This window comes from Gavia stellata, chromosome 2, assembly GCF_030936135.1.
Source record: "Gavia stellata isolate bGavSte3 chromosome 2, bGavSte3.hap2, whole genome shotgun sequence".
NCBI classification, from domain to species: Eukaryota; Metazoa; Chordata; class Aves; order Gaviiformes; family Gaviidae; genus Gavia; species Gavia stellata.
This window is the reverse complement of record NC_082595.1, coordinates 83,029,383-83,055,138: the sequence shown is the minus strand read 5'-3', so window position 1 is coordinate 83,055,138 and position 25,756 is coordinate 83,029,383. Positions and strand designations below refer to the sequence as shown.

Sequence of the window (25,756 nt, the reverse complement as noted above, 5' to 3'; positions counted from 1 at the left end):
TTTGATCTAACAAGGAATCCTTTGAGTTTATGAGTTGTTTACAGGCAATGACCCTGGAAAAGATTTGAAAGTTATAATGAACAAGCTATCAACATGAACTCCCATTGCAATGCTATGGAAAAAGTTGCTAATGCTATCCTTAAGTCTTCAGAGCAGGGAACTGTGACTTACACTTAAGCAGGTGATTATTCCTCTTTTTATGGCTAGGGGAAACAGAAACATTTTGCCACGTTCTAAAATCTGTTTTTTATAACAGATGTCAAAAAACTGAGAGTATAAAATGATTTAGGTACTACATCAAATGCCTTACAGTAAGCTAAGTCTAAGGAAAATAACACTTAACAGAATCTTTAGGATAGAATTTTTCTTCAAAAACATTATTACATCATATATCTCATTTTCACATGATACTGCTGAAAACATAAATAATACATATGGATTAAAAATGATTAGACAAATTCCTGGAGTACAGGTCCATTTCTAGCTATTAAAAGCAATAATCAGTGTGAGTTCTTTGCTATAAGAAGTTTCAGAACTCTTGATGGCTCTATGAGCATTCTTAGGTCTAGTTTATCACCAAGAAAACTGAGAAAGATAATGGCAGTGCAGAGTTATTTTCACAGGAAGTATTATACATTAACAAGTATTTTAACTCCCACAGAAAGTCAGTACAAAACCAACTACCTGGATTCCCAAATCTGGATATATCCAGCTAGAGGTAAGGTCCAACTTTACTACTAAGAGTCAGCCACTGTAAAACTGTCAAAAGTAGTTGATCTTCTACCTCCTTATGTTTTTAAATAAAGACTGGATATCTCTCTAAAACAGATGCTTTAGGCAAACATAAGTTAAATACAAGTATTAAGTTTCCATGGGGCTGTAAATGAAAGGAATATACAAACTTCTGACAGGAGAACAGAATGCTGATTTTCTGGCTTTATTTTTACTAAATTATTGCTACGGTACATATAGGTCCTCATTGATTTTCTTAGCATAGTCAGACAATTTAAAGGTCAAGGCAAAAAAGTAAAAGGATATTAAGATTTCTAGTTATGCAACTCTTTCAAGGGTAGGTTAAGAATCCTTAGTTCAAACAATGCAAAACAAGATCCACTACATTTACTAGAGCACAGTAACTTATTATTTCTTGTTCTCTGAATGTCATGCTGTAGTAAATCTTGTTTGTACTAGGAAAGGGATGACCGTCCCTTAAGAGAGCCCACCTGGCCTGGCACAGTCCACTGGTTCTGCTGCCAGAGTATTGTTCTGAAATCTGGACTCTAGCCACTGACCTAGAAAGGCACAGCACTTTCCTCAAGGCATACTGCTCCCTTATCCAAAACTGTGGGTCCATACTGACATCTGCCCTTGTAAGTGGTGTCAACCTGCCTAAGAAATTCCAACTTTCTATATATTGCACTGTATCATTTCCATAGTCACAATCCGTTGCTTGAAATAATTATGAAGGGACACATTTTAGCAAATTAATAAAAATAGTGAACATGTACTGTTGTTCCAAATAATGTGTAAATTCAACTCTGTTTCTTAAAACAAAATCTAGAAGTGCATTTTAGAAGTTAGGGTTTTTTTTCCCTTTTCCTACAGAAAGGACTATTTTTCATTAGTCATCCTTGGAAACTCTGACTAGACATAAAAAATTATTTCTAACAACACTTCAAAATCTATTTCTGTAGAACAGATACAAGGTAAAAAAAACCCCAACCTGTGATGACAGATATATTATTATTTAAGTGAAGTTTTGCTTTATATCAAAAAAGTTCATTATAAAGCAGACTAATTCTAAACATAAATAACTCATGCAAATCCACCATGAGGGGAAAAAGGTCTACCGGAACTATACACAAGCTATTTAAAAATCTACTTTTTGACATACTTATATGTATGTGGTGCATTATACGGTCCAATTTCCTGTGAATACGTATGCTATAAAGCCCCAACTACCATTTGCTGTCTGATTTCTTTGTAGACAACTATGAAGTGATTAACTGTAAGGGAAGACTTGAAGAAGAAAAAAGTAGTGGCCTTAAACATCAGTTCAGGAAGAGGAAGCAAGCATCCTGGTATTTGAGAGAAAACTGGATTCCAGGTGGAAGTCACTGACTTGTAGAAGGTAGAACCAAACAGAGCTTTAAAACCTGAATTCGATGGAGTTGAAAAGAAAGAGGTAAGAAAGGAATTCAAAGATAGATACTGCACCAGGAAAGAAACATGCTTTCAGGAGTCATGTATCCGGTCATTTAATGATAGGACTGAGGGCAAAATTATTCTTAGGTCAAAAGCGGAGTTTTTTGTGATAAACAAGAGCCATGTGGTTAAGGGCTTAGATTAGAATAAAAAAAAGTAGGCAGAAAGGAAATCAATGCTGTAAATAAATGCTTTAGAAACTAATTCATGTGTTGAAGCAAGGTTTTGTACTTATAAAATATGGTATGCATATAGTTTTTAATGCACCCTGAATCTAGATTTCAAAAAAAAAGTCTAAATTTACAGTATCACTTCATAGGAAATATACAATTTAATGTTTTAATATTATTTCATAGTTATGCAAAATAGCCATGGTTCAGTGCATTAGTGGGAAACTATATATATACATTTCAGTTCCTTTCAAAGATGTTTTACCACAGTTTGATTTATTTATCATGAGTCCAATTATGTGACGTAATTATGACTGCTATTAAGAGACCAAAAGGCCCAGGTCTCCTTTCTAAATTTAAAATAGCACTTACTTTAAACTGTGTGGTTCGCCAAGTTATGGACTTCTCCACTCACATGGGAGTTTGAAGTGCACTCTTACTTTAGAATAAATCTCAACAGTATTGTTACCATGTAACAATCTCATTAAGAATTGAGATGAATGCTCCAGATGCCTATTTCTATTTTATATTTAACAAAATTATAAATTAAGTGTATTTTTCTAACCAGTAAAATTATGACTCTATTTTTTCTGTAAATTTTTTGTTATTATCACATGTCCGTATTGTTTAATTATTAACTTCCCAAAGTTTTTTCATTTGGTGGATTAAATTTACACATAACATTTTGTGGAATGAACAGGGAAAACTTATTTCCATATTTCAGAATATTTGTTTTATCCAACATCATTCAATTCAAAATGAGTTCAAAATGACCAAAATATTTTGCTTTAAAATCTTGGATTATGGACACAAGGAGAAGAGAAAAATAATAAACCCATTTTTTTAGACAACAATACAGAGAAGGAACATACTGGATCAGACCAGTGCTCCATCTGGCCCAGTGTTCTGTCTATAACAGTGGTGGAGAGAAAGCCACTTTAGGAAAATCATGTGCACTTTGCCACTTTCCACAGTTTATGTCCCATGCATCCTCCCAGCAAGCAGAGCTGTCGAATCAGACATGATAAACAGTACTTCCCTGACTGGTTCATTTATCGTTCATTTATGGACCTATTGTCCATGACTTGACTAATTTTTCTGAACCTAGTAAGACATCACCTGCCTCCCCAGCCTTCTGTGGCAGCAAGTTCTAGAGGTGCTCTGCTTTCTGTGAAAGAAAGTGCTTTATTTCTTCCAAATGCTTCCCTGACTATTTTCATCATGTCCCCCCAATTCTTTTACTACAGAATTTGATGAAGAAATTTTCCATTTAAGTTTATCTACCACTGTCAGTTTTCTTAACTACATTCCCCTCAGCCTTCTCCTCTTGAATTGGAACAGTTTCAGCCATTTAAATCTCTCCTTACAAGGCAACTATTCAATTAATGTAATTTTTGTTGCCCTCTGTACCTTCTCTAACTCTTACTACAGCCTTCTTGAGATGCAAGGTCCAGAACTGTGCACAGTACCCAATATGTGGTCATAAACCTAGCTGTATTATGGTCACTCATAGATACCATCTTTGTCATTAACACCTCTTGAGCCAGATGCTGGTCTTTTCAGAGGCATGCTGAACATTAGTCATGTTCAGATTTTAAGTTCTGTCATTCTTAAATAGTGCTCTTCTACACTTGTCAGCATTTCCCAAGCATCTAGTTTAAATATTCCCCTACAACCATTTTAATTTTCATTCAATAGCCTGGTTCCATGATGATAAAGGTGCAATCCATTCTTGTACAGGCTCCTCCAATTTCAAAAGGTTTTCCATTTTCAACTGCATTTGAATTTCCTTTGTCTATACCAGCATATTACGCATGCACTAGGGTTGGATCTCCGTCTGCCTCTCAGGTCTCACATGGAACTGGCAGTCTTTCAAAGAAAGCTAGATGCCTGTTCTAGACTTCAGTTTCCTGCCCAGCCTGAATTTATAACCTCACGAACATCCCTCCTACACTTTCCTCCACTACTGGTTATCAACACCAGTCACAATTATTGTCTCCTTTCCAGTACACTTAAGTAATGTCTCTAGAGATATTGTGAGATCCAGTATCCTTCCAGATGCGAAGCACATTACTTTGTATCCAAAGCTTCTTTGATGTCATAAACCCAGTTACCTATGTACCTAATAACGGAATAGTCCTGTTTTTTAAGGTACTCTCTGTTTCTATAGCATCCCTGATGCAAGTCGATAAGCTTTTCTTATTGCAAGAGATATGCCTATCAGTGGAATGTCCTCCTCCCTAAGGCTTTTGTACTCTTCAGAAGCAGAGGGTTTACCACTTTGGAGGTGAAACTCTTGCAACATTCTTGCAGGTCTCATCTATTTCTCTACTTCTCCACTTTCTATTCTCTTATTTTTCTATTACTTCCTCATTTAATAGAATCTCCTGTTCAGTCACTCTTACTTAAAATAAACTTACTACCTCAGGGCCAGGAGGTCCTTGCAATGTTACATAGACTGAAATTGTCCTATGGGTAGGTAATCACACACGTTGTGCTTTGCAGAATAAAGTGGCTATCTCCGTCTCCTCCCACTCTTAGACTTACCTGTCTGCATCTTGAGCATAAATTACATTATTTTTTGGAAGTTTACATTAGTTTAGCTTCTTTGAAGAAACTACTTCTCTTACTTAACTCTCTTTAAACTAGTTAGCAATAGGTAAAAAATACTCAGTCTGAAAAAGCCCCACACATGCACAAATAAGAGCATCCAGCTTATCGGAGGCTCTTTATACATTCACCAATGTTTGCCATACAAATATATGCTAAGCATATACAGAGAGAATTCTGGGGAGGGGATTCTACTCTCTGGCTTACCTATTATAGTCCATTAAGACCTAGTCATCACAGCTAGTGCAACCTATCACAGTCAGTAATGAAATGCAGATGTCCATTCCAAAATCAGCTGAAGAGCTCTGCAGATCTCCCTGAATATTCAACGCATTTTCATTGACTATAGTAGTAAGTGCATAGACAACTAGCTTTCACAAAGACACCTCAAGTTAGGCAAGCTGAACCCCACTGTTCCTCCCAATAAAATCACAGATCATTATATGGCTGTAAAGTCTCATCTCTTTTGTGCAATCTGGCAAGTCCTGGTGAATAATTCCTTATTTGGCTGGAATAGCAGAATATTGTTCTCTGACTCCACAGGTGCATCAGCTGTGGTGCCTTTGTATAGAAAATTAGTTGGTTTTCCTGATTTCCCCCTTGTTTCTGTCTTTCATGAAAACAGAGAGAAAAGATCAGTAAAACCAGACAAAATAATTCCAGGATGCAGTCTGATCACAGCTTCCTATCAGATACAAGCAAAAGCACCAACAAGCTGAATATCCTCCTATGTAAAGAGTCAAAACACTTTTTGCTCCCTTTTAGACAGCACGAGACAGCCTTAGCTGAGCATGGAAAAAGCACAATTATCAATGACAATGAATCAGTCATAGCAAAAAAAAAGCAAAAATAAGTATGAAATAATGTCTATTACTAATGATCTCCTGACCATATTAGCAATCTGTGTTTACTTGTATCAGAGAGAAAAGATCAATTTTCAATTATATACATTCAACTTACCATTTCAAAAATATGCAAATGTCAAATGAAATCACGTGTATTGCAACTAATTCATGTTTTTTTTCTCTTACTCTTTCTTGAATGAAAAATCAATGAAAACTGTAGTAGATAGGGCAGTTCCAACATCCACACTCCATGTTAGATATGCAAAAGTTATAGGGTATATCTATAAAGATATAAAGTGCTTTTTTTTTTCTAAAAGTATTAGAAAACCTGATAAAGTCTTGAAGTGTATTTTCTTGCAAGCTATATTGCAACACATGTAGAGGATGAAAAAATCCAAGATGAAAAATAAAAAAATTCCAAGTATATCTAGGGAAATACATATATACATAAATATATTTTATTTTTAAATTGGTTATTTGAATCAGCTTAGTTGTTCACCTTGCCTAGCTGTGCAACGCCCACCCAGCCACACTCTCACTCTGCCTCCTCAACAGGACAAAGGAAGAAAATAAGATGGCCAATTAGAAATAGATTTTTGGACAGCGAGAAACAAAGACAAAATCTAAAACCACCTCCCCTCCCACCCCACCTTCCCACGCTCAACTTCACTGCTCCATTCCCAACGCTTCTATCTCCTCCTTTTACGCTGAGCAGTGCAGGGCAGGTGGGGAACGGGGGTTGTGGTCGTTTTGTAACAGCTCCTCTCTGCTGCTCCCTCCTCCTCACCCTTTTCCCCTGCTGCAGTGTGAGTCCTCTCCACGGACTGCAGTCCTGCAGGGTAAAACTGCTCCTGCATGGGCTCCTCACCACAGGCTGCAGGTCCTGCCCACAGCCTGCTCCTCTGTGGGCACTCCATGGGCTGCAGTTCTTTCAGGGCACAGCCACATGCTGTGGCGTGGGGTCCTCCATGGGCTGCAGTGTGGATATCTGCTCTGGCGTGGTCCTCTACACAGACTGTAGGGAAATACCTGCTCCACCATGGCTGTCTCCAGGGGCTGCAGAGGAATCTCTGCTCCCGTGCCTGGAGCACCTCCTCCCCTCCTTCTTCGCTGACCTTGGTATCTGCCAGGTTGTTTCTCACACAGTTTTTCCTCACTCCTCTCTGCTGAGCAGCATTTTTTACCATTTTTCTTAAATGTTTCCACAGAGGTGCCACCATCTTGGTTGAGGGGCTCAGCTGTGTCCTGTGGTGAGTCTGTTGGAGCTGACTAGAACCAGCTGTGTCCAGCATGGGCAGCCCCTGGCCTCTTCTCACAGAGGCTGACCCTGCAGCGCCCCCTCTAAACAAAACCTTGGCACCTACACCCAATGCAGTTGCATAAACCTTAATACAAAAAAATGTATCCTCAAGTGAAAAAAATACTGAAGTATATTTACGTGGATTAATTCCTGATTTTTTTTTTAAAGAAAAGAACTGACTGATGTTAATCTAGAGGAAAACAATTATAAAACATGAGCCTACCATGATTGTCCCGATGCGTGTACCCCTACACAGTCAGAAAGCCTTGTTCATCTCTGGAAGACTTGCATAGGCATGATATATGTCTGAGCACGATGAATGCAGTGTTAGAGCCTTTAAAAATATGACACCTGCAGCGTGTCAATAGTCTAATCTGGGAATCACACTGCATGCAAATAGAATGAATATCAAAAAATGAAGCCATCATTCTGACAGACTTATGTGTTAAATGTATACGTATATTGTTTCTTTCTATGAATTTGTAATCTATGCATTTTCAAACACCTCAGTATGAAATGTGGTTATCTTTTGAATATGATTTTATGCAGTTGTCTACAGGTCATTTAATCTCTCATTCTCTTAAAATGGAGGAAAGTGTAAATCAGGGATGTTGCTAGAGAAAATATTACCCAAGGGTATTCTGTATTAGCATTGGCAACAGCTGATAATCATACAGATTTGCAGTATCATATCCTGATGTGCACTCTGTTGAGTTGAATTACTTATTTTCTGGCTTTTTCTTTCTGTAAAGGAAGTTGGAAGATAATATTCCAGCTAGATTTACTCTTTGTGTGAGACTGTCATGCATTTTCAACAGAAAAGTTATAGACCATACTTCCTTTCTGTAATATGAGGTATTTTTAGTTATCTAGTACTTTTAGCTATATATAAAAAAACATGAAAGGTCCATACATGCATACGTAAGTTAAAAAGAAGTTTGATAACATTTTGGAATGTGTTTTTGACAATTCAGAAGCACAGTATTAGAAGCCAGATAGCCTAAAGGGAGACAGAGCTCATGCCAGATTTTCTCATGAGACTAAATACATTTAGAAGGATCATACCCCACCATCTGATTAAACTCTGTTTGGCACAAAACCTGAAAAAGTCTAAACCAATTCAATACTTTCCCCAAAGTGCGGCCGACATTGCAAGGGCTGTTCATTGTTATGCCAGACACAGTCACCTTCTGCAAGTTGGTTTGCTGACCATGGGAAACCTCATGGCATAGACTTGCACAGACAGATGCCTTCTTATTCACAGCCATTCCCCATGATAACGCAAAAATATTCTTGAGGAGGAAATGGGCAGTGTATTTTGTACACCACAGTTTTGTATCACAGAATTCCACAATTGCCTGGATTTTGAAATTTTAGACACAAGTCATACCTACTTTCAGTGTAGAACATTGCATCTTGAGGTTTACTATTCAAATATACAGTTAAGCTACAGCAAATGGGGCTCACAATGCAAATTAGGTACTTATGTCATCCACGCTGAACTGAGGGATAAATGATTTTCAGGTAATGTTGGCTTAGCTGGCTGTGGCTTTTCAGATTTGTCATTCAAACTTCAACTTTAAAGTTCTTTAGACATTTTCTCAATGGTCTTTTTTAATGCAGTTTCACGTAAGTAACGAATAGCGAGCTTTTTCAGAATGGATTTGAAACAACTGAATTTCTGTCATGCATTTTCAATAAACTGACCCATTCAGAAGTTACTTAAATAAAAATGAGTTTCAAGCAGCATATTACCCTTTCCCCTATAATTAAAATAAAATTTGAAGACATACATTAATATTTATCTCGCATCTCGAGCTGGTCCATCCTGATTCACAAGCGCATTGATATCCATCAATGAGATCTATACATCTGAAATACAAAATTGTGTTATTCAGATGAAGCTATGCAATTCTAGATTCAGCACTAGTAGTATCATTCCATGCATTTCAAAATAGTGGTCTGATGTAATCTACTGAAATCCATTGCACTTTTAATTAGTTTTAATAATGGGTTTCAAATGTGTATATTATGGGTACTGAGGGGTTTTATGAGGATACTGATTCTCATTTTAAAAGACGAGTCCCCATTTCAACCCGTTGGCATGTAACAGCTGAAGATTCGCTTTCAAGTATATTAAACCCTAATTAATCCACATGTACTGAAAACTGGTTTATGCTAATGAACAAAAATGAAAGAGAAACTGAGATAATGTAACACTACATTATATTAGTTTAAGCAGGCAACATCTGTCATCTTTAAGTGTGCTGGTACTCTTACTTTATGGAAGAACGTAATTAAAAGTGTATTTATCAACCTTCCCATACCATTAAATCTTAAATATTGCTATTTAGGTACATTATCTTGGCAATAATAATAGTTAAATAAAAATAGCCACCTTCCATGAAGACAAGGATCTGGCAAGCATTCATTAACATTTATCTCGCAGTTTGTTCCAATAAAACCTCTCCTACAGTGACACTTATAAGAACTGATGTCATCAATGCAACTTCCATTGTTGAGGCAAGGAGTAGATACACATTCATCTATATTTACTTCACATCTATCACCTGTGTAAAAAACAGAAGATATGACTAAGCTTTAAATTCTAAACTCAAACCAATTAACAGTTTAACTATTCATATGACAAATTCCAGGTAAATTGTTTTTATTTCCATTCGTTGTTTATACATTTCATTATATTAATCAATAAAGAATATCCCACTGGAATTATCTATACATGAAAATGCTGAAAAGAATGGTTATATTGCAATACATTACAAAGTTAACAACTGTAATTGTGGCAAGGCAAGAAGACTTTGAGGGTCAACTTGCAAGCAAAATAGTTAAATGGAGAAATTGAAATTTCAAAAGGAGTTTTTTACAGTTATTAGAAAGATGAGTAGCACAGGTTTCCTATAAGAGGAGTAAAGAATTAAAATGATACATCTCTTGATGGTGATCTAACTGTAATACTTATTTTCTCAAACTGAAATTAAAATGCAGGGGCTTTTGGTAAATGATGCAAGATGTAAAATTCTTTGAAATCTTTTTGAAGACATTCATTATGAGAGATAAGGTTGTGCACTTTTCTGCTTCTAATTTTCCTGCAAATTGGTGCCACACATCTTCCATCTAACCATCTCGGAGTACTTTACGAAATACTAATTGACAAACAACACGTACCTAGGTCTCTTTGTAGGCAGCTACTGCCCACTACCACCTGGTAGGCAACTAAGCCCCACCCAGCCGCTCGCCCACTCCCCCAGAGTGGGATGGGGAAGAGAAACAAAAGGCTAAAAGTGAGAAAACTCGTGGGTTGAGATAAAGACAGTTTAATAGGTAAAGCAAAAGCTGCTCAGGCAAGCAAAGCAAAATGAGAAACTCATTCACTACTTCCCACTGACAGGCAGGTGTTCAGCCATCTCCAGGAAAGCAGGGCTCCATCACATGTAACAGTTACTTCGGAAGATAAACACCATAGCACCAAAGGTCCCCCCTTCCTTCTTCTTCCCCACAGCTTTTATTGCTGAGCATGACATCATATGGTATGGGATATCCCTTTGGTCAGTTAGGGTCAGCTGTCCCGGCTGTGTCCCCTCCCAACTTCCCGTGCACCCCCAGCCCACTCGCTGGTGGGTGGTGTGAGGAGCAGAAAAGGCCTTGGTGCTGTGTGAGCCCTGCTCAGCAGTAACTAAAACATCCCTGTATTATCAACACTGTTTTCAGCACAAATCCAAAACATAGCACCATACAAGCTACTATAAAGAAAACTAACTCTATCCCAGCCAAAAGCAGTACACTAGGGATAATGCAAGAACATTCTCCTGATTTTTCAGGGGTGTGGGCCAAGGGAAGTGCGGAGGAGAGAAAAAGAATGCTTAAGACAAAAGGTCCTCCTCTGGAGCAGAGAAAGTGTCCAGAAGTCAGAAGTTACACCAGTTCCTCTGTCTCTCCATTTTGCAACATCTGCCTTTCTTTAATGAGGTATCTACAGAAGTACCTCAGTCTCAACTCAAACCCAGCTACTTTATACACAAATGTGAAGAGGAAAGGAAAAATCCCTATAGCCTTTTATCATCGCTATGCACCCAACTACTGGCAGCTTTTTAAAGGAAGAAATTCATAACAAGGAAGAAGCGCAGTGATACGCTAAACTTTGTCTAGTCCATGTGTGTGAATACACAGCCAAAGATCAAAAGCAGGCATTTGCAATAAATCTATTATCTGCTACAAATAGAGTTACTTTAAGATCATAGGGAATGTTTTTACCTAGTGAAGATCAATAGTGTAATATCCACATTAATATGAATGTTAGGTATGTAAAAATACTGTACACATTTGAGGAAATTGCTTTTTTCACAATATACTCTCAGCCTCCTAACTGAGTCAAAGAGAAGAAAACATCCCAGATTCTGTTTTTAAGTCTGTGGCCTCAGCCCCATCAGCCCTAGAGCAGTGGTGTCATGCTCTAGTGGAAAGGGCATGATAGGAGACTGAACTTGGCAGGTACCCTCAGGAAAACGAGCTGCTGTGCGATTCTGTATTTGACCGGATCTTGGCACAGTGGTACTTGCACTATGCTAAGCTATATATGGGTACAAATTAGAAGGCAGTTCTGAAACCTGTTTATCTCCCATCCCATGCAAGCATTCAGCAAACAGCTCTGATCATTCATGCTCCCTGGACACTCTTGTTCGTTTAGCATCACACTCTCTGGATCACTGGTGTCTTATTTGGTATCACTACACAGAAGAACTCAAAAATTTCAGAAATAGATACTTTGTGAACACACTGCCAAAATCTAAATTCAGGAACAGAGAAGCCAAGTTCACCTGTTCTGTTATAGAAGATCTAACTATCAAAAGAGGCAATTTTCCTCGTAAGTCAGCACTGATGTAAAATTCTTAATCTTCTCTTATCAAGGAATACTTCAAAAACGTTGGCAGGAAGGTAGTACTACACAATAATATACTTTGAGTTCACTTTACTTGCAACTCTAAAGTGATTATTTTTCTTGTATCTGAATGGTAGGGGCTGAATGATTTTCCTGATCCATTTAGTAAAGACTGTGAGTTTTAAAATGTGATAGTCCCATGGTTACGTGTTTTTTTGATAAATGAATAATTCCAAACTTTGCTCTCATAACCATGTGTATTTTCACTCAGTCAAGATCAGAAATGGTATTAGCTTCCCATGCAAACAAAAAAGTCTTTTCTCCTAAGAAGTCTTTAAACTTACCGAATTAGTGAGAGAAAATATTAATGAAATGGGTAGTATTAATGTACACAGTCTGCTGGTGGTTTTTGTACTACGTACTCTTACTAAAACAATACAACTTACCTTTAAAAACTCACTTTCCTAGTTAAGCACACATTTACTCAGGATGTGCAAATCTGTATTGTAAGAGTTAAGGGTTCTCAGTTCAAATTTAGTAATTTGTTTTTGATAATGAGATATATGTGAAAGCAATAATAATTAAAAATAGTTTTAGTGGTTTATGAATTTTTAGGCAGATATTTCTGATCTTGAAGAAAGCAAACCCTAGAATAGCTCTGTTCAGTTTTTTTATTATTTAAAATAGTTTGCTTTGTAAATAATCCAATGCTATTCATCCCTACTGCTGCCTTTCACTGCTGCTGTTTTCTGTCCTCTGCATAGGTGTAACATATCCACTAAAGGAAATAAACCTGAAATCAAATTACATTATATTTTAAAAAATAGTATATTGCTAGTAAGATATTTAAATATTAGTTCAGCAATATACCCGTAGAAGATTCCAAAATCACCTAATGAAATTTGATTTGACTATAATCAACCCATTAGAATCTTGGCTGAGATACCTCAGTGGCTGCACTACTCTTACTACCTCAATGCCACTGAATAAATTTTTGCCTGAACAGCTCAATGAATGCAATGGTAATGCAGTGAAAATTCTTTACTTGATTGTGGGAAAAGAAGACTCAGTGCATAAATTTAATGTGTCAATAAATGATTACAAAGATTACGTTTCAAAAGATAATGCATATTGGGAAAAACATATTTTATATCTTCCTTTCATTCCTAAAAAAAACCTTACAATTATAACCTTGGAGAGTTTTAAAAACAGGAATCATAGCAGTATTTCTTTTTTAAAAAAAGAAAGAATTCAGAAATACATACTCAGAATTACCAAACTGTGGAGAAGTATTCAACATGTACATTACATAAAAGAGATTTTCCTTTTCTGTAACTTGAAGACTTAAACTAGATATGACTTAATATATTTAATAGTCACAATAAAAGAGAACGTGTCAGTAAAATGCCATAGAATTGCAATCAAATCTTCAACAGCTCTTAAAAGGAAACAAAATTAATAGGTTACTTCCATTGAAGTGCCCAAACATTTGCTTGGTTGATTTGGAAAAAAAGAGAGTAATGAATTTAGTAACATTCTAATCAAAGTGCCAAATTAGAACTAGTCATACATATTGTTAATGCAAAGAAATGGTTCTTTCTTGTACAGTCTCATGTCTTTTGTAAAGTCCTGCATACGTCCTGTTGGTCAATCCAGTAAATTATGCATAATGAATTAATGAAAGAATAAAACCTCAGAATAACTAAATAACTACGTAAATTGAAGAAAGTTAACTATTTTTAGTATTCTAGACAAGGTATGCTTATGCAAGATTAAAAACTTGTAAAATTATTTTTCTACAAATATGTAATTTTGTGGAAATGACAATGCACAGAATCTATCTGCCCATTCCTCAGCTTCTATGTGGCAGTGAAAAGAGCAGAATTCAGATAATATTGTGTTAAGAGAATTCAGAGTGTAATACATCCCACGTAATTTTAACTATTGTAAAATTAAGCAGCTAGTTTAAGAGAGGTGTCTAAACTTGCTTTAAAAAGGATAAAGAGAGAAGCAGCTTCAAAGGGTGACCTGTATCATGTCTTGGACACCACTTACTTTGAATGTCCTAGTGGTGACAATGACTGCAGAAAGAAATTAAATGAGTAATTTGGACTGGCTGCCTAGTTTTTAGAGGACTAAAATTAGGGGAAATTAAGCTTATTCCTAATATCAGCTGTAAACATCATTATCCATGTAATGCAGCTTGCTCCGCATTTTTTAAATCTACAATTTCTTTTTTTGTAGTGTGTATAGGAGTTTTTTGAATACCAGCATGAGTCCTGAAATAGTGTTTCCTTAAATAAAGTTTTTCTTGTCAGCCTCAGATATCCCACTGCTTAGAGTTCAATGAGAACGTATCACAGTAGTCTTCCTTCATTTCTGTCCAAATACTGTGAAATACTGTACGTCAATTTTCAAGGCAATCTTTGCTTAAGAGAATGCTTAATGTCACAAAGTGTCTTTAATCTCCCAGGTCTATCTGAAATACAGGATCCAAAATTCATGAATTAATGTTCAGGCAGGGAATAACATGGGAAGCTAGAGAAATGCAACTTTGCACTTAGTTTCTTTAAAGAACAGGTATCATGAGATGTAATTAAGATTGGATTCTGCCAAGAAAGACTGAATCTGATGGAAAGAACAGAAACACCTTGTAGTGGTATCTCCATATTCTGCCCTTTCCAGGAAAACTTTAGCAATGTTAATAGGCAAAATGGACTTTTAGTCCTGCCAGTGTTAAAGTTTCAGACATATGTAGAAAGTAAAAGTCCATTTTATCATTCCCACCCTAAATGGAATTTGTGAGATTTGCTGTGAATACAGACTATAATCATTACAGTAATTACCGTTACAACAGCCTTAAAGATGAAAATGAATACATGTAACACAGGAAAAAATTAAATAAAAAAGAACTGAATAAAAATGATGTAATTTTGAAGTATTAGGTCTACCAAAGAAAATAACTTGCTCAATAGTAGGAGCTAGTTCAAATTTTCTTGCCAAAATGCACTAACTCAAAATATTTTTGATAGTTTTTATAGAAAATAATTTACATTCAGACACTAAAATTTCTTCTTTAAATTCAACACCCATATTCTAACACCCTCTGTACAAATCAGGCCAAATACATCCCTGGCATTAATCCCTTAGCATCACTGGATTAATCAATTTTGATAAGAATGAACATTTTCATTTAAATTAGTTCCAAGAGCTAAATGTACTAAATTTGTAACTTGTCACATTGTAGACATAAAAAGGCTGGCAATCGTTCTTGACCGTAACCTGGACAGTCTGTCATTCTCTTCCAATCTGACTGTCATTTAATTTGAAACCTGTTTCTTTTTCAATCCTTGTTGAAAGTATGAAAACTTTTAATAAAACTAATCTTGCTGTATTTTAAATGTTATAATACAACCAAATATTCTGCAAAGTTGTTGTGAGAGACAGACTATAATACCATAGAACTAGCACTTTACGTAAAACATTGCCTGTAAATTGTTTCATAGCTCTGACTATGCCAGATGTGTTACTGCGCTGAAGACACCTCTCGGAGCTCCACTTTACAGACTGTACTTACCATGCTAGAAATAATGCCTCCATGCATCAAAGAAAAGGGAAAAGTACCTCACACATACCACGTTAGGGGGATTATTGACATTGATGGTAACCTGGGGGCTTCCCTGTGTGTCAGAGTGCTGCAGAAGGCAAGGAAATGCCACAGATGTGAGAAGACAAGAGTATGGAGTAAGGTGAAAAGGAGACAGCTATTCTCCTACTCTTTCAAAGAATCCATTCATGGGAAGGATCAGTCTGTCTTGTACCTTAATAAAGAAAACTCAGCAGCCTGTTCCAATGCTCTTTTTATGTTCGACCTACTTCATTAATTGGGGATGCCTCAGTATTTCTCGGAGCTCATTTGCACAATTCCACACCTACATCCTAATCTAGAGGTTGTCACATCTTCCATAAAGACTCATCTTTTCAAGTGTAAACCCAAATAAGAAATTAACCTTTTCCGCCTTCAAGGATTTTTCTCACCAACTTCAGATCCAATCTAGAATCTCTCCCTCTTCCCATCACTGGGCATTTATTCTCAGTCTTCTGTTAAAAAAATGATTATGTTTTTGCATTTCTTCCCTCAGAAACACATCCCTACAACATCCGACTGAGTTTTTACAAGCTGTAGTGCACCTAACAAGCTGAAAAATCAGATACTAGACTTGATCCTGTAAGTATTTCGGCACAGGAAAGGAGGAAGTTTGAAATGGCAGTGGGTCCTAGAAATATTTTTTTTTTTTTTTTTTTTTGCAAACTCTCCTAGTTGCAAAACTTGAGCTCCTCAGGAGCTTTTTCCTTTCAACAGAATAGGGCTGAAAGCAGACACTGTGAACAAAAGAACAGACCATACAACAAACAACTCTGACTTACGTGTGATCTCTTGAGATGCACAAGCATTCTTAGCTATGCTCTTTTTAAGTTTTCATCCCACTATTAACAATTCTGAAGATTTTCTACATGTTTTTGCATTTTGCCTATGACTGATGTGCTTATTGCAATTTCTGTAGTCTATGCAATATACATAATGATTTATTTATCTTAAAATTATTCAGCTATTCAGCTTCATTACTTTAAGACACTTTTTTGGTTGGTTTCTTTATACTGCATGCACGTAACTTTGCAAAATTTTAGGTTTTTAGACAGTAAATAACATGGGTTTTTTTTACAAGGAAATTATGTGATAATCTCTAGATCCTCCCCTCTTGGTAAGTAAGCTCGATATTTTCATGACATTTTGTATTCGGATGTTTTTGTGGTTGTGTGTTACATTTCTGAGAGTAAAAATACTTTGATTTTTGAAAATATAGTATATATTCTGGTTTGTTTACTTCTTATTAGACTTATAAGAAAACATATTAGAACATATACATATATATTTTAAAAATACATAAAACCTCTACATACCAAGTATAAAATTATTTGATTGTTAGGGCTAAAGACTGAGGCAAATGATAATTTATAGACCTCTTCAGTTCTTTCTTTTCTAGGAGATGATAAGGATATTTGAGTGCTGTTTCACGAGATTAAAAATTCAGGATATTAATTTATGATAATAGCTAGTATGAAAACAGAGGAAAAGGAAGAAACAGAGAATTTTGTGTAAGAACAAAGTCAAAGACGTACTACACAGAAAAGAAAAACAAATGCATAACAAAAAACAACTGGTTGCTGAGGGCGTACCTGAAAATGGAAAGGAATAGTAAATTAGCATGGTACACTAATTTATACATGATATAGGAAAAAAAAAGTACATCCTTCTACCGTAACTGAAAATTTTATACCTAGTTCAAAGGAGCCAGAACTGAGAGAAAAGGAGAGATGTCCTATCAGGATCCCTCAGCAACACCTAATTCTTCTCTTGGTGAGGTCAATTTTAGTATCAACTATTATGACATGACTCTTGACAAGTACTTGTGACCATTCCATGAGATGTCATAATAGACATTAATCAAAAGATCAATTCATAGATTTTTCATATGGATGTATATAATGGACATTAATGTATAACCAATAATGAAGCCAATTATGTATATTAAAAAAGACTGTATAGCATTAAGTCTAAGAAATAAAAATGTTGCTCAGCTTAAACATGAGCAGAAATACTATAAACCATACTGTAGAGCATATTTATCTTACAGAAAAGAATTAACTCATTTGTTAAATAATTTCAGCATGAGAGTGTTATACCCCAAAAGAAGTAGAAAATAATGAGCAAAAATATTTTCTAACATGCCTATGTATCATAGAAATTGTGAATAATAATGGTAATGCTTGTGAAAAATCTCTACATTGTAGATGAATTTCAGGTCCTAGTACCCTACTTATATGAGCTTATAGGGGCTTAATTTGTGGGAGTTTTTTAACTCAGAATTTTTTTAAAATCACCATTCATCTAACAGCTGTCCTCATTACTGATGTAACTCCAAGAAATATATAACTGTAAACAATTATAAATCATCAACAGCAGTTGTGGAAAAACACTAGAATACGATACTTAACACTGGTAGTTATTTACAGCTTCAAAATCTTAATTTGGACAGATAGAAAATATGCATTCAAACATGTTCCATCTTGACTTTTTGCACAAGAGAAAAAAACAAGAAACTAATACAGAGCAAAAAAATTTATCAGCTGAGCTATCTGGGATCAAAAGCAATGTAAAGATAAATTGGTATATGGAAAAATACTGTAATAGCATCTCATAAGTAAAGCAAAAACAAGCTGTTATAAGTACTAGGTAAAAATTCAGGTATTTTACCTATTACAGGAAGATGCGGAAGATACATCTTGAAAAAATATGGTACGTAATAATTTCTACCAGCTTGCTTTATTTCCACGGCTCTTGAAATACCTTCTATAGTAAATACATTTTCTGAATACACATATATACAAAACCACATTGTAAAGAAATGCTTTAGTCTCCTTAGAAGACATTTTTCAGCAGAATTTGTCTTTCATCTCCGAAAAATTAACATTGATACAGTATGCCCCAGTCGTCATATTCTAAACCAACCATCTTACAAATCTAGAAATATGTTGCCTCTTAAAATTAGTAACTGACTGCAAGGAACTAGTATTCATTTTGTCACAGTGACATTAATCTTGTGAACAGCATACTGTCCTTTTTACATCATTTCAGTATTGCCTTATTCAGCCTGTCATGAGTAAATAAGCTGTAAATAGTTTTCTAAGTATGCCACATGAAAAACTAGGGCTGATAAGGTTGCTGAGCTTGTTTTTGTTGATTTCATCTTAAGAAAGATTTATTATAGCATAGTAACTAATACCAGAGATTTAGATTTTCTAAATGTATCGTATTTTGTGACAGTAATAGATTTATTTCAGGCAATTATTTCACTTTCCTTATATTAAGTCAAGTTAAATTCGTGCTGATCAGACTGCAGAAAATTTGAGTGGCTGCAAACTATTTTGAAGTAAATATTTTTTTCTTTCTTTAGACAAGGTTTGATTTCCACTTTGCATGGGTAAGTGAAGAGAACTTTACAAGATAAGATTAGACCACAGGAAACAAAGTAATTAAGACAAATACCAATTAATTTGCTTGGTCTAAAACCTTTAAGATACTTGTTTTCACCCAATACCGATTTTGGATCTTAGATATGCAGGCATGGGTTTCGAGAACCATATCTGCCCGTTTAATTTAAAAGTGAATGCAAGAAACAGAGGGATTAAATACAAAAACATCACCTGTAGCTTGCACTTTCTGTTATTTAGATATCTGAACTCTAGACTGGAGCATGATGTGACCATCAGAAGCAGCAATCTACCTAAGCAGATTACTTCTTGGCTTACTGCTGTGCCTAGTCATAGCATCAGATCAAGCATCAGATCTTAGTGATCTGAACACTTTCTAGTAAAAATAACAGAAATTCAAAAATTCATAATCTTGTGACAGGTGAAAGGGAACACACCATATAGAGAGTCTAGACTTTTAATGACAGTGCTATTAATGTTTTAACAGCCTGACAGTCAAAATTGTCGTTACTGAAAGGCATTGATATTAAAATCATTAAAATGGTTATACCAAAAATCCTGCCAAACCTTGCGAGTATCTTACTCTTTCCACTGGTGGTGTGCTCACGCTTCAAATGTCCCTGTGGGTCTAATGCATGACACTACAGTTTTGTCCCAAAAACTGTAGATGACGGATGGAAGGAGGGGCATTGCAAGGATTTGCCAGCATCATGACATCTTTGCCAGGAGGACTGTGATTTGTCTGGTGGGGGATTTCTTTCATCTCTTTGTTTGAAAGAACATGATGTCGATACTTTCTTATTCCCCTAGTCTTGGGCTCTGCTTGGTTTCCCTTTATACCTTTCCCTGTCACAGCCCCCTTCCTTCTCTCAGGCTGCCAGCTGCAGCCTGGCAGCGGCCCCCAGCCCCAGGCACACAAAGGGCTATAGTATGCCAGGCAGTGGTGACTGGGGGGAGGGGGTGTCACCCCCTCCCCAGAGGGGCTCTTCCCAGAGCTGAAGCTGGAGCAGAGGAGGCAACAGTCATTGGGCCCCAGCATAGAGGTTAAACCAGCAACAGCCAGCTCAGGCCATGGTGAGGCTGATCCCCTGCACTGCTGGGTCAGCATGCAGCCAAGCCTCCCCCTGCTAAGGGCAGAAATCATATTTACTGGATTACAAAATGATAAAATCAAGCTATACCTAAAGATATCACAGTTTAGAATTATGATTCAGTTCACAGATGAATAAACTTACAAAAAGGGATGGAGAATAAGATAAATCTGAAGATAGAGCAAGTAAAATGTATTAATTCATGTCTGAATACTGGAAACATCATGACAAAAATGTCCTAGCTCTCAATACTGCCAGAGAAGGTCACATTGTAGCTGGGCAAGCTGCAAATATCAGTTCAATATTTATGACATTTTAACTTTGATTTTAAGAACGTACTGTTTAGTATGAGCAATTACTTCACAAAAATTGAGAAAAACTTTTAAAATGAAAAGATAACTGAAAATTTGTAACTGAAAGACAAATTTCTAAGAAACAAAGTATCTCTCATTTGAACTAATACAGTTCAATATGGAGAAAAGAACTGTATTGGTACGTTGTATTGTATATATAATGTATAAATTTGTTATATTTCATATCTATATAAATATAAACATACAGTCTTACAGAGAAATATGCATTTTTTTCAGTATAGTCACTGTTTATTAGCCATTTTAACACTAATATAAAATGGAGTGTAAAAATAAAATTAAAATAATGGAAAATTGGAGAGCTGTAGTATGCGGTAAAGGCATCACTCTAAAATAGCTTTGTGCAAAAAAAATTATATTCACATCTACTTCCTTATCACTCTATAACCTGAATGCCTCCAGAATATACTAATACTATTATTACAGCTTTTGATTTTCTTCTCTAATAGGCATGTTTTATGTAGTCTGTAACAGTCTTATTTAAAACTGAAGCATTTATGCATTTTTACAGTCAAATGATAGCAAAAGTCCAAGTTTACCATATAGCTAAAAACTCAACTTGTCTTTCTCTTCTTGGGACACAATGAATCACACTTAACTACTAATAAAGTAATGTATTATTCACATTACAGTTTAAATGTACCATCAGAAATGAGAACAATACTGTCCTTGGAGGTTTTCCAGACCCAATTGGATAAAATCCCGACCCCACAGCTAACACTGCTGTCAGCAAGAGGTTGGACTAGAGACCTCACAAGGTCCCTTCCAACCTGAATTGTTGTGATTCAGGAATGAAATTTCCCCTGGTAGCTTGACCTGGTAGCCTGGTTAATGGCAAAATGCATGGGATCAAAAGTATGTAATGGGTGCATGGAAGCAGATGACAATGCAACAAGAATTTAATCATGGTTATATGCAAAATTACATGTGAATAGCATGTATTTCATCATACCCTAATAATTTTCAAAATTATTATGCTATTTAGTAACACTTTGGTCAAATCCAACTTCCCCCCAAAAAATCCAAAAAGAAAGTATGCAAAAAAGGTAGGCTGCTTTTTTTTTTCCATTTAGATTGTTGCTAATCACACACTGAGACTCCAATGCAGGCAAGCCAGAAGTACAAACACTTGGAAATAATCTTAATAACTGAAAATAATTACTGATGAGAAAATGTATTATTTAGAATACAGGTATGCCTTGGGTAGTGTATTTAGGCACTAATATTGGTTAATTTAATTACTATAGCACAACACCTTCACTATTTGTTTCAAATGAGAACCTGGCAACTCAGAATACTACTTTAGGCTGACTGCAGGGAAATAAAACATATCCATGTCATGTCATCAGTGAGACCCAGAGAGTTGCCTCATACATTTTTCCACTACAAACCAGGAAAAAACCCAATGGAATTGCTAAGAAAACTGCTAGATTCTTAGCATGAAAGGTCAACCCATTCTACTTTAGTAAACAAAATAATCTTAATGAAGTAATCTACTTCTCTGAATCCTGTTGAGGATAAAAGACAGAGATTTCTGGCAGAGATAGATACAGAGAACCAAAAAAATCCATGATGCTACCATGGCCATGGTTTTCAGAAATAAGAAGCACAACTTTACAGTAACAGTTCTAACATACAGCATGTTGAGTTCTGCGAAGTGAAACCATCACTCAGCAGTCATTGCTTTAGTTATTTATTGCTGTGACTGATTGAATCAACCACAGGTTTTTAAGTGAAGAATTGCATGTTTTTCTCTAACTATTTCCCAGTCATGAATTTTTGAGTGCATAGCAAAAAAACACACCATCAGAAATAGCTATTAAAATATTATTTCATTTGCATCATTATCTTTTAGAGATACTACAACAATTTAATATAAAAGATTTGAACATTAAGTACATTTACAACTTACACAAAGCTCAAAGAAATATCGCAGAATCACAGAAGAATAGACTGGCACTACAATGCATAATCCTCTGTGGTGTTCTGGCATTAAAGCTGCTTAAAAGTTCCTTTGTCACAGTATTTGTAGAAGAGCAATTTGTGTGGAAATTGAGATTTCAGTCCCCTGGGCCTTGGTAACTCTTACAGAATAGAAACTCCTTTAAAGCATGCACAGTGGCACACTTGAATACATTCAAAGACCCCTCCAAAGTTACACTTGCTGAAAAGTACAGAGACTTTCCTAGCTAGCAATAACAGCTAGGAAACAGCTCTAACAGTTGTATCAGGGCTTTCTCAAATTTGTTGTAGGTATAATGTGAAGCACTGATTTTGGCTCTAGAAGCCCTAGATAATTTAAATTCTCACTTAATAGCTTACCAAATAGGTAAGATTTAGATATAATCACTTGACCACAAGCTCTCAAATGTTCTCATTGGATAGTCCTATCCCCTGAATTCTGCATTTCAAGCAGCTCAAAAAATCTTCAGGGAAGGATTCTACATCTGCTTTACCCTGAAACACTGATCTGATAGATTGTATTTATGAGAAGGTAAATAAGGATGTTATCAATTTCCATTACTATCTCTTTAGCTCGGGATTGTCTCAGTTTTATTAAATGTTCCTGTTCTATTAAATAGTATGTGTGTGTCCTAAGAAAGATACCTATGTGTTATATATAGTATCATGATCAAAAACATAAGGCAAACCTCACAACTTCAAAGCAGCACTTCCATAATTATGATATAATGTTTAACAGTGCCTCTATTCTTGTGAGGTATGGTTTCCTGGAGGAAGGGATTATTATTATTATTACTACTACTACTACTACTACTGTTACTACAATTACTTTGATAACTTTAATTGCCACTTTGTGGCAACAAGACAGAAAGAACAAGAATGGCGCCAATATTCTTGGAGGCCTCAGCAAAATCCATTACTTTGAGAGACTCAACCAGCCTTTCCGTGAAATCCACAAAGGAATTCAGGTACCAAAGGACTTTAGAAACTAGAAAACTCAGGAAAGAACTATCAGTACATGTCTAGGTAGCATAATGCAGTAGAGTGTTGAGAGTCCCTAATAAAGATGTGCAAGGCAGTAGCTCTGAAAGGCCAAAAGCACTTTAGCCATGTTAGTATGGCATTGTATCTGGCTTTACCACCACGCCTCTTAAGAAGGACTCATTAGCCTGGGGCTGACACCATTCTGATGCAGGTAAATTTTAATCTTTTTGCCATTCAGTCTAGCTTGCAAATTTTGAATCGTGATGTATAGTATGCTTGCTGCTGTCAGCTGCATGAGTCTAAGGGATCACCTTCCTCCCATTTTCACTAATGAATTAAAAAAAGTGTTCTCAAACGTTTCCAGATCTGCTTGATATGGAGCAAGAATGTTTCATGTAAAGTGACAGAATGCATGCATGGCTGACCTACTGGGTATTTTGTATTGAAAATATTTCTGCTGGGTTTTTTTCCACTTAGTATAAATGATTAATATTAAACAGACCAGCAACAGAGAGAGAATGTGGGAGAGGATGCATCATCATAATCTTACATTATGCGTGAGAACCGGATTCAAGACCTTTTTCTGGTCAATATGCAGTGATGCATGCAAAAAGAAGCAGAAGTTGTTCGGAACTCTTTATTAACGTTGTTGCGTTTAGTAACCTCTATGAAGGTGCAGGAAACTTGGAGGGAAGTCTGTGAGAATCAAATTGAGATTTTCTCCCAGTCATTGACACCACTTTAGGGTGTAAGTCCCAACATGTACGTGACTGCATGAACAGTGTCCTTTTTATCATTATAAAGCATTGCCTTCTACATTGATGCTATTCATAAATAAGACGCTGCTTCTTTTCAGCAGTCAAAAATAAAAAGCAGAGCTAGTTCTATTCCTCTTTTACTGACTCCTATAAATGCAGAGAAAGAAGCTGGTTCTGTTTGAAGATAAACAGTAATTAACTGTACAAGACATTGGTGAAATCACCTTAGAATTGCTATACTAAATACATTCAAATTAGACAGTAATGAGCATGAAGAACAAACACTTCACTTTTAGATATTCTTTGCCAAAAGACAAGGATTTTCCTCCCTAAAGGCACAGATATGTAACCCAAAACAATTATATTTTACTACACAAGGGGAGTGTACTGTCATCCAAGTTCCTAATCACCAGATTTAATTTGTATACACAGTGAAAGTTGCTGTTGCCAAACACTCATTATGAATGGGCTGTAGCTTCACATATTTTGGGCATAATCTGTACAAAAAAATTAGGTAGCTATTGACTTTGTCTCCTTAAGGACCAGGGACTTTGCATACACTATAGAGACCTTTCTTTCTTACAAATAGGATTCTTAGCTGTTTAGAAACTTCACTGCTTTGAAACTACAAATAAATTTCTCTAGCTTTCTAGAGTTGGAGGTCACTGCTATACGGTATAGTAACCTTTACAGACCACATGAAATAAATGTTTCCTCAAAGAAGAAAATATGTACTGGACTATCCTCTCCTGTTGCTGAAGCTGTAAATACAAGATTTGAAATAAAATTTTCAAAAGGTCACATCCCAATAGCGAACTTGGGTAACGAAGGTTAGACACAACAATCTAACTTAGTTTCTGTTGTGGCATACAGAAAACTGGGCCAAACGTAGATTCTTGTACTCAATTCTTCTATTCATTTCCTGTAATTCAGTACCCTACGGGCTGCATCGGAGGATGCTGAGAAAGCTGGCTTACGTCCTTGGAAGGCTGCCTTCTATCACATCTGAAGGGCCATGGAAATTGGGGAAGGTCCCCGGTGACTAGGAAAGGCAAACATTGCACTTATCTCCCCAAAAAAGCCAAAAGGATGATCTGGGGAGCTACAGGCCAGTAAGCCTCACTTTAGTTCCTGGGAAGATCATGGAGTGAATCCTCTTAGAAGCAATTTCTAGGCAATACAAGGAGAAGGTGGTGACTGGTAACAAACAGCATAGGTTGAGAGAAGCCCTGCGGAGAAGGACGGGGTACTCGTGGATGAAAAGCTGGACATGAAGTGGCAATATACGCTTGCAGCCCAGAAAGCCAACCGTACCCTGGGCTGCATCGAAAGAAATGTGGCCAGCAGGTCAAGGGAGGTGATTCTGCCCCTCTATTCCACTCTGGTGAGACCCCACCTGGAGTGCTGTGTCCAGCTCTGGAGTCCTCAGCACAGGGAAGACATGGACCTGTTGGAGCGGGTCCAGAGGAGGGCCACAAAAATGGTCAGAGGGATGAACACCTCTCCTATG

At 36.3% G+C, this 25,756-nt stretch overlaps 1 protein-coding gene across 1 annotated transcript in view; it reads right to left on the bottom strand.

The window, feature by feature from the left end:
- The window catches only part of EYS (eyes shut homolog), a 939,662-nt gene that overhangs the window by 512,733 nt on the left and 401,173 nt on the right, over positions 1–25,756 (bottom strand). Inside the window, exons 26-27 of the mRNA XM_059831070.1 lie at positions 9,529–9,700; positions 8,924–9,002 (exon numbers count right to left, since the gene is read on the bottom strand). Coding sequence (XP_059687053.1) covers positions 8,924–9,002; positions 9,529–9,700 — 251 coding nt within the window. The remainder of the gene's footprint in view (positions 1–8,923; positions 9,003–9,528; positions 9,701–25,756) is intronic.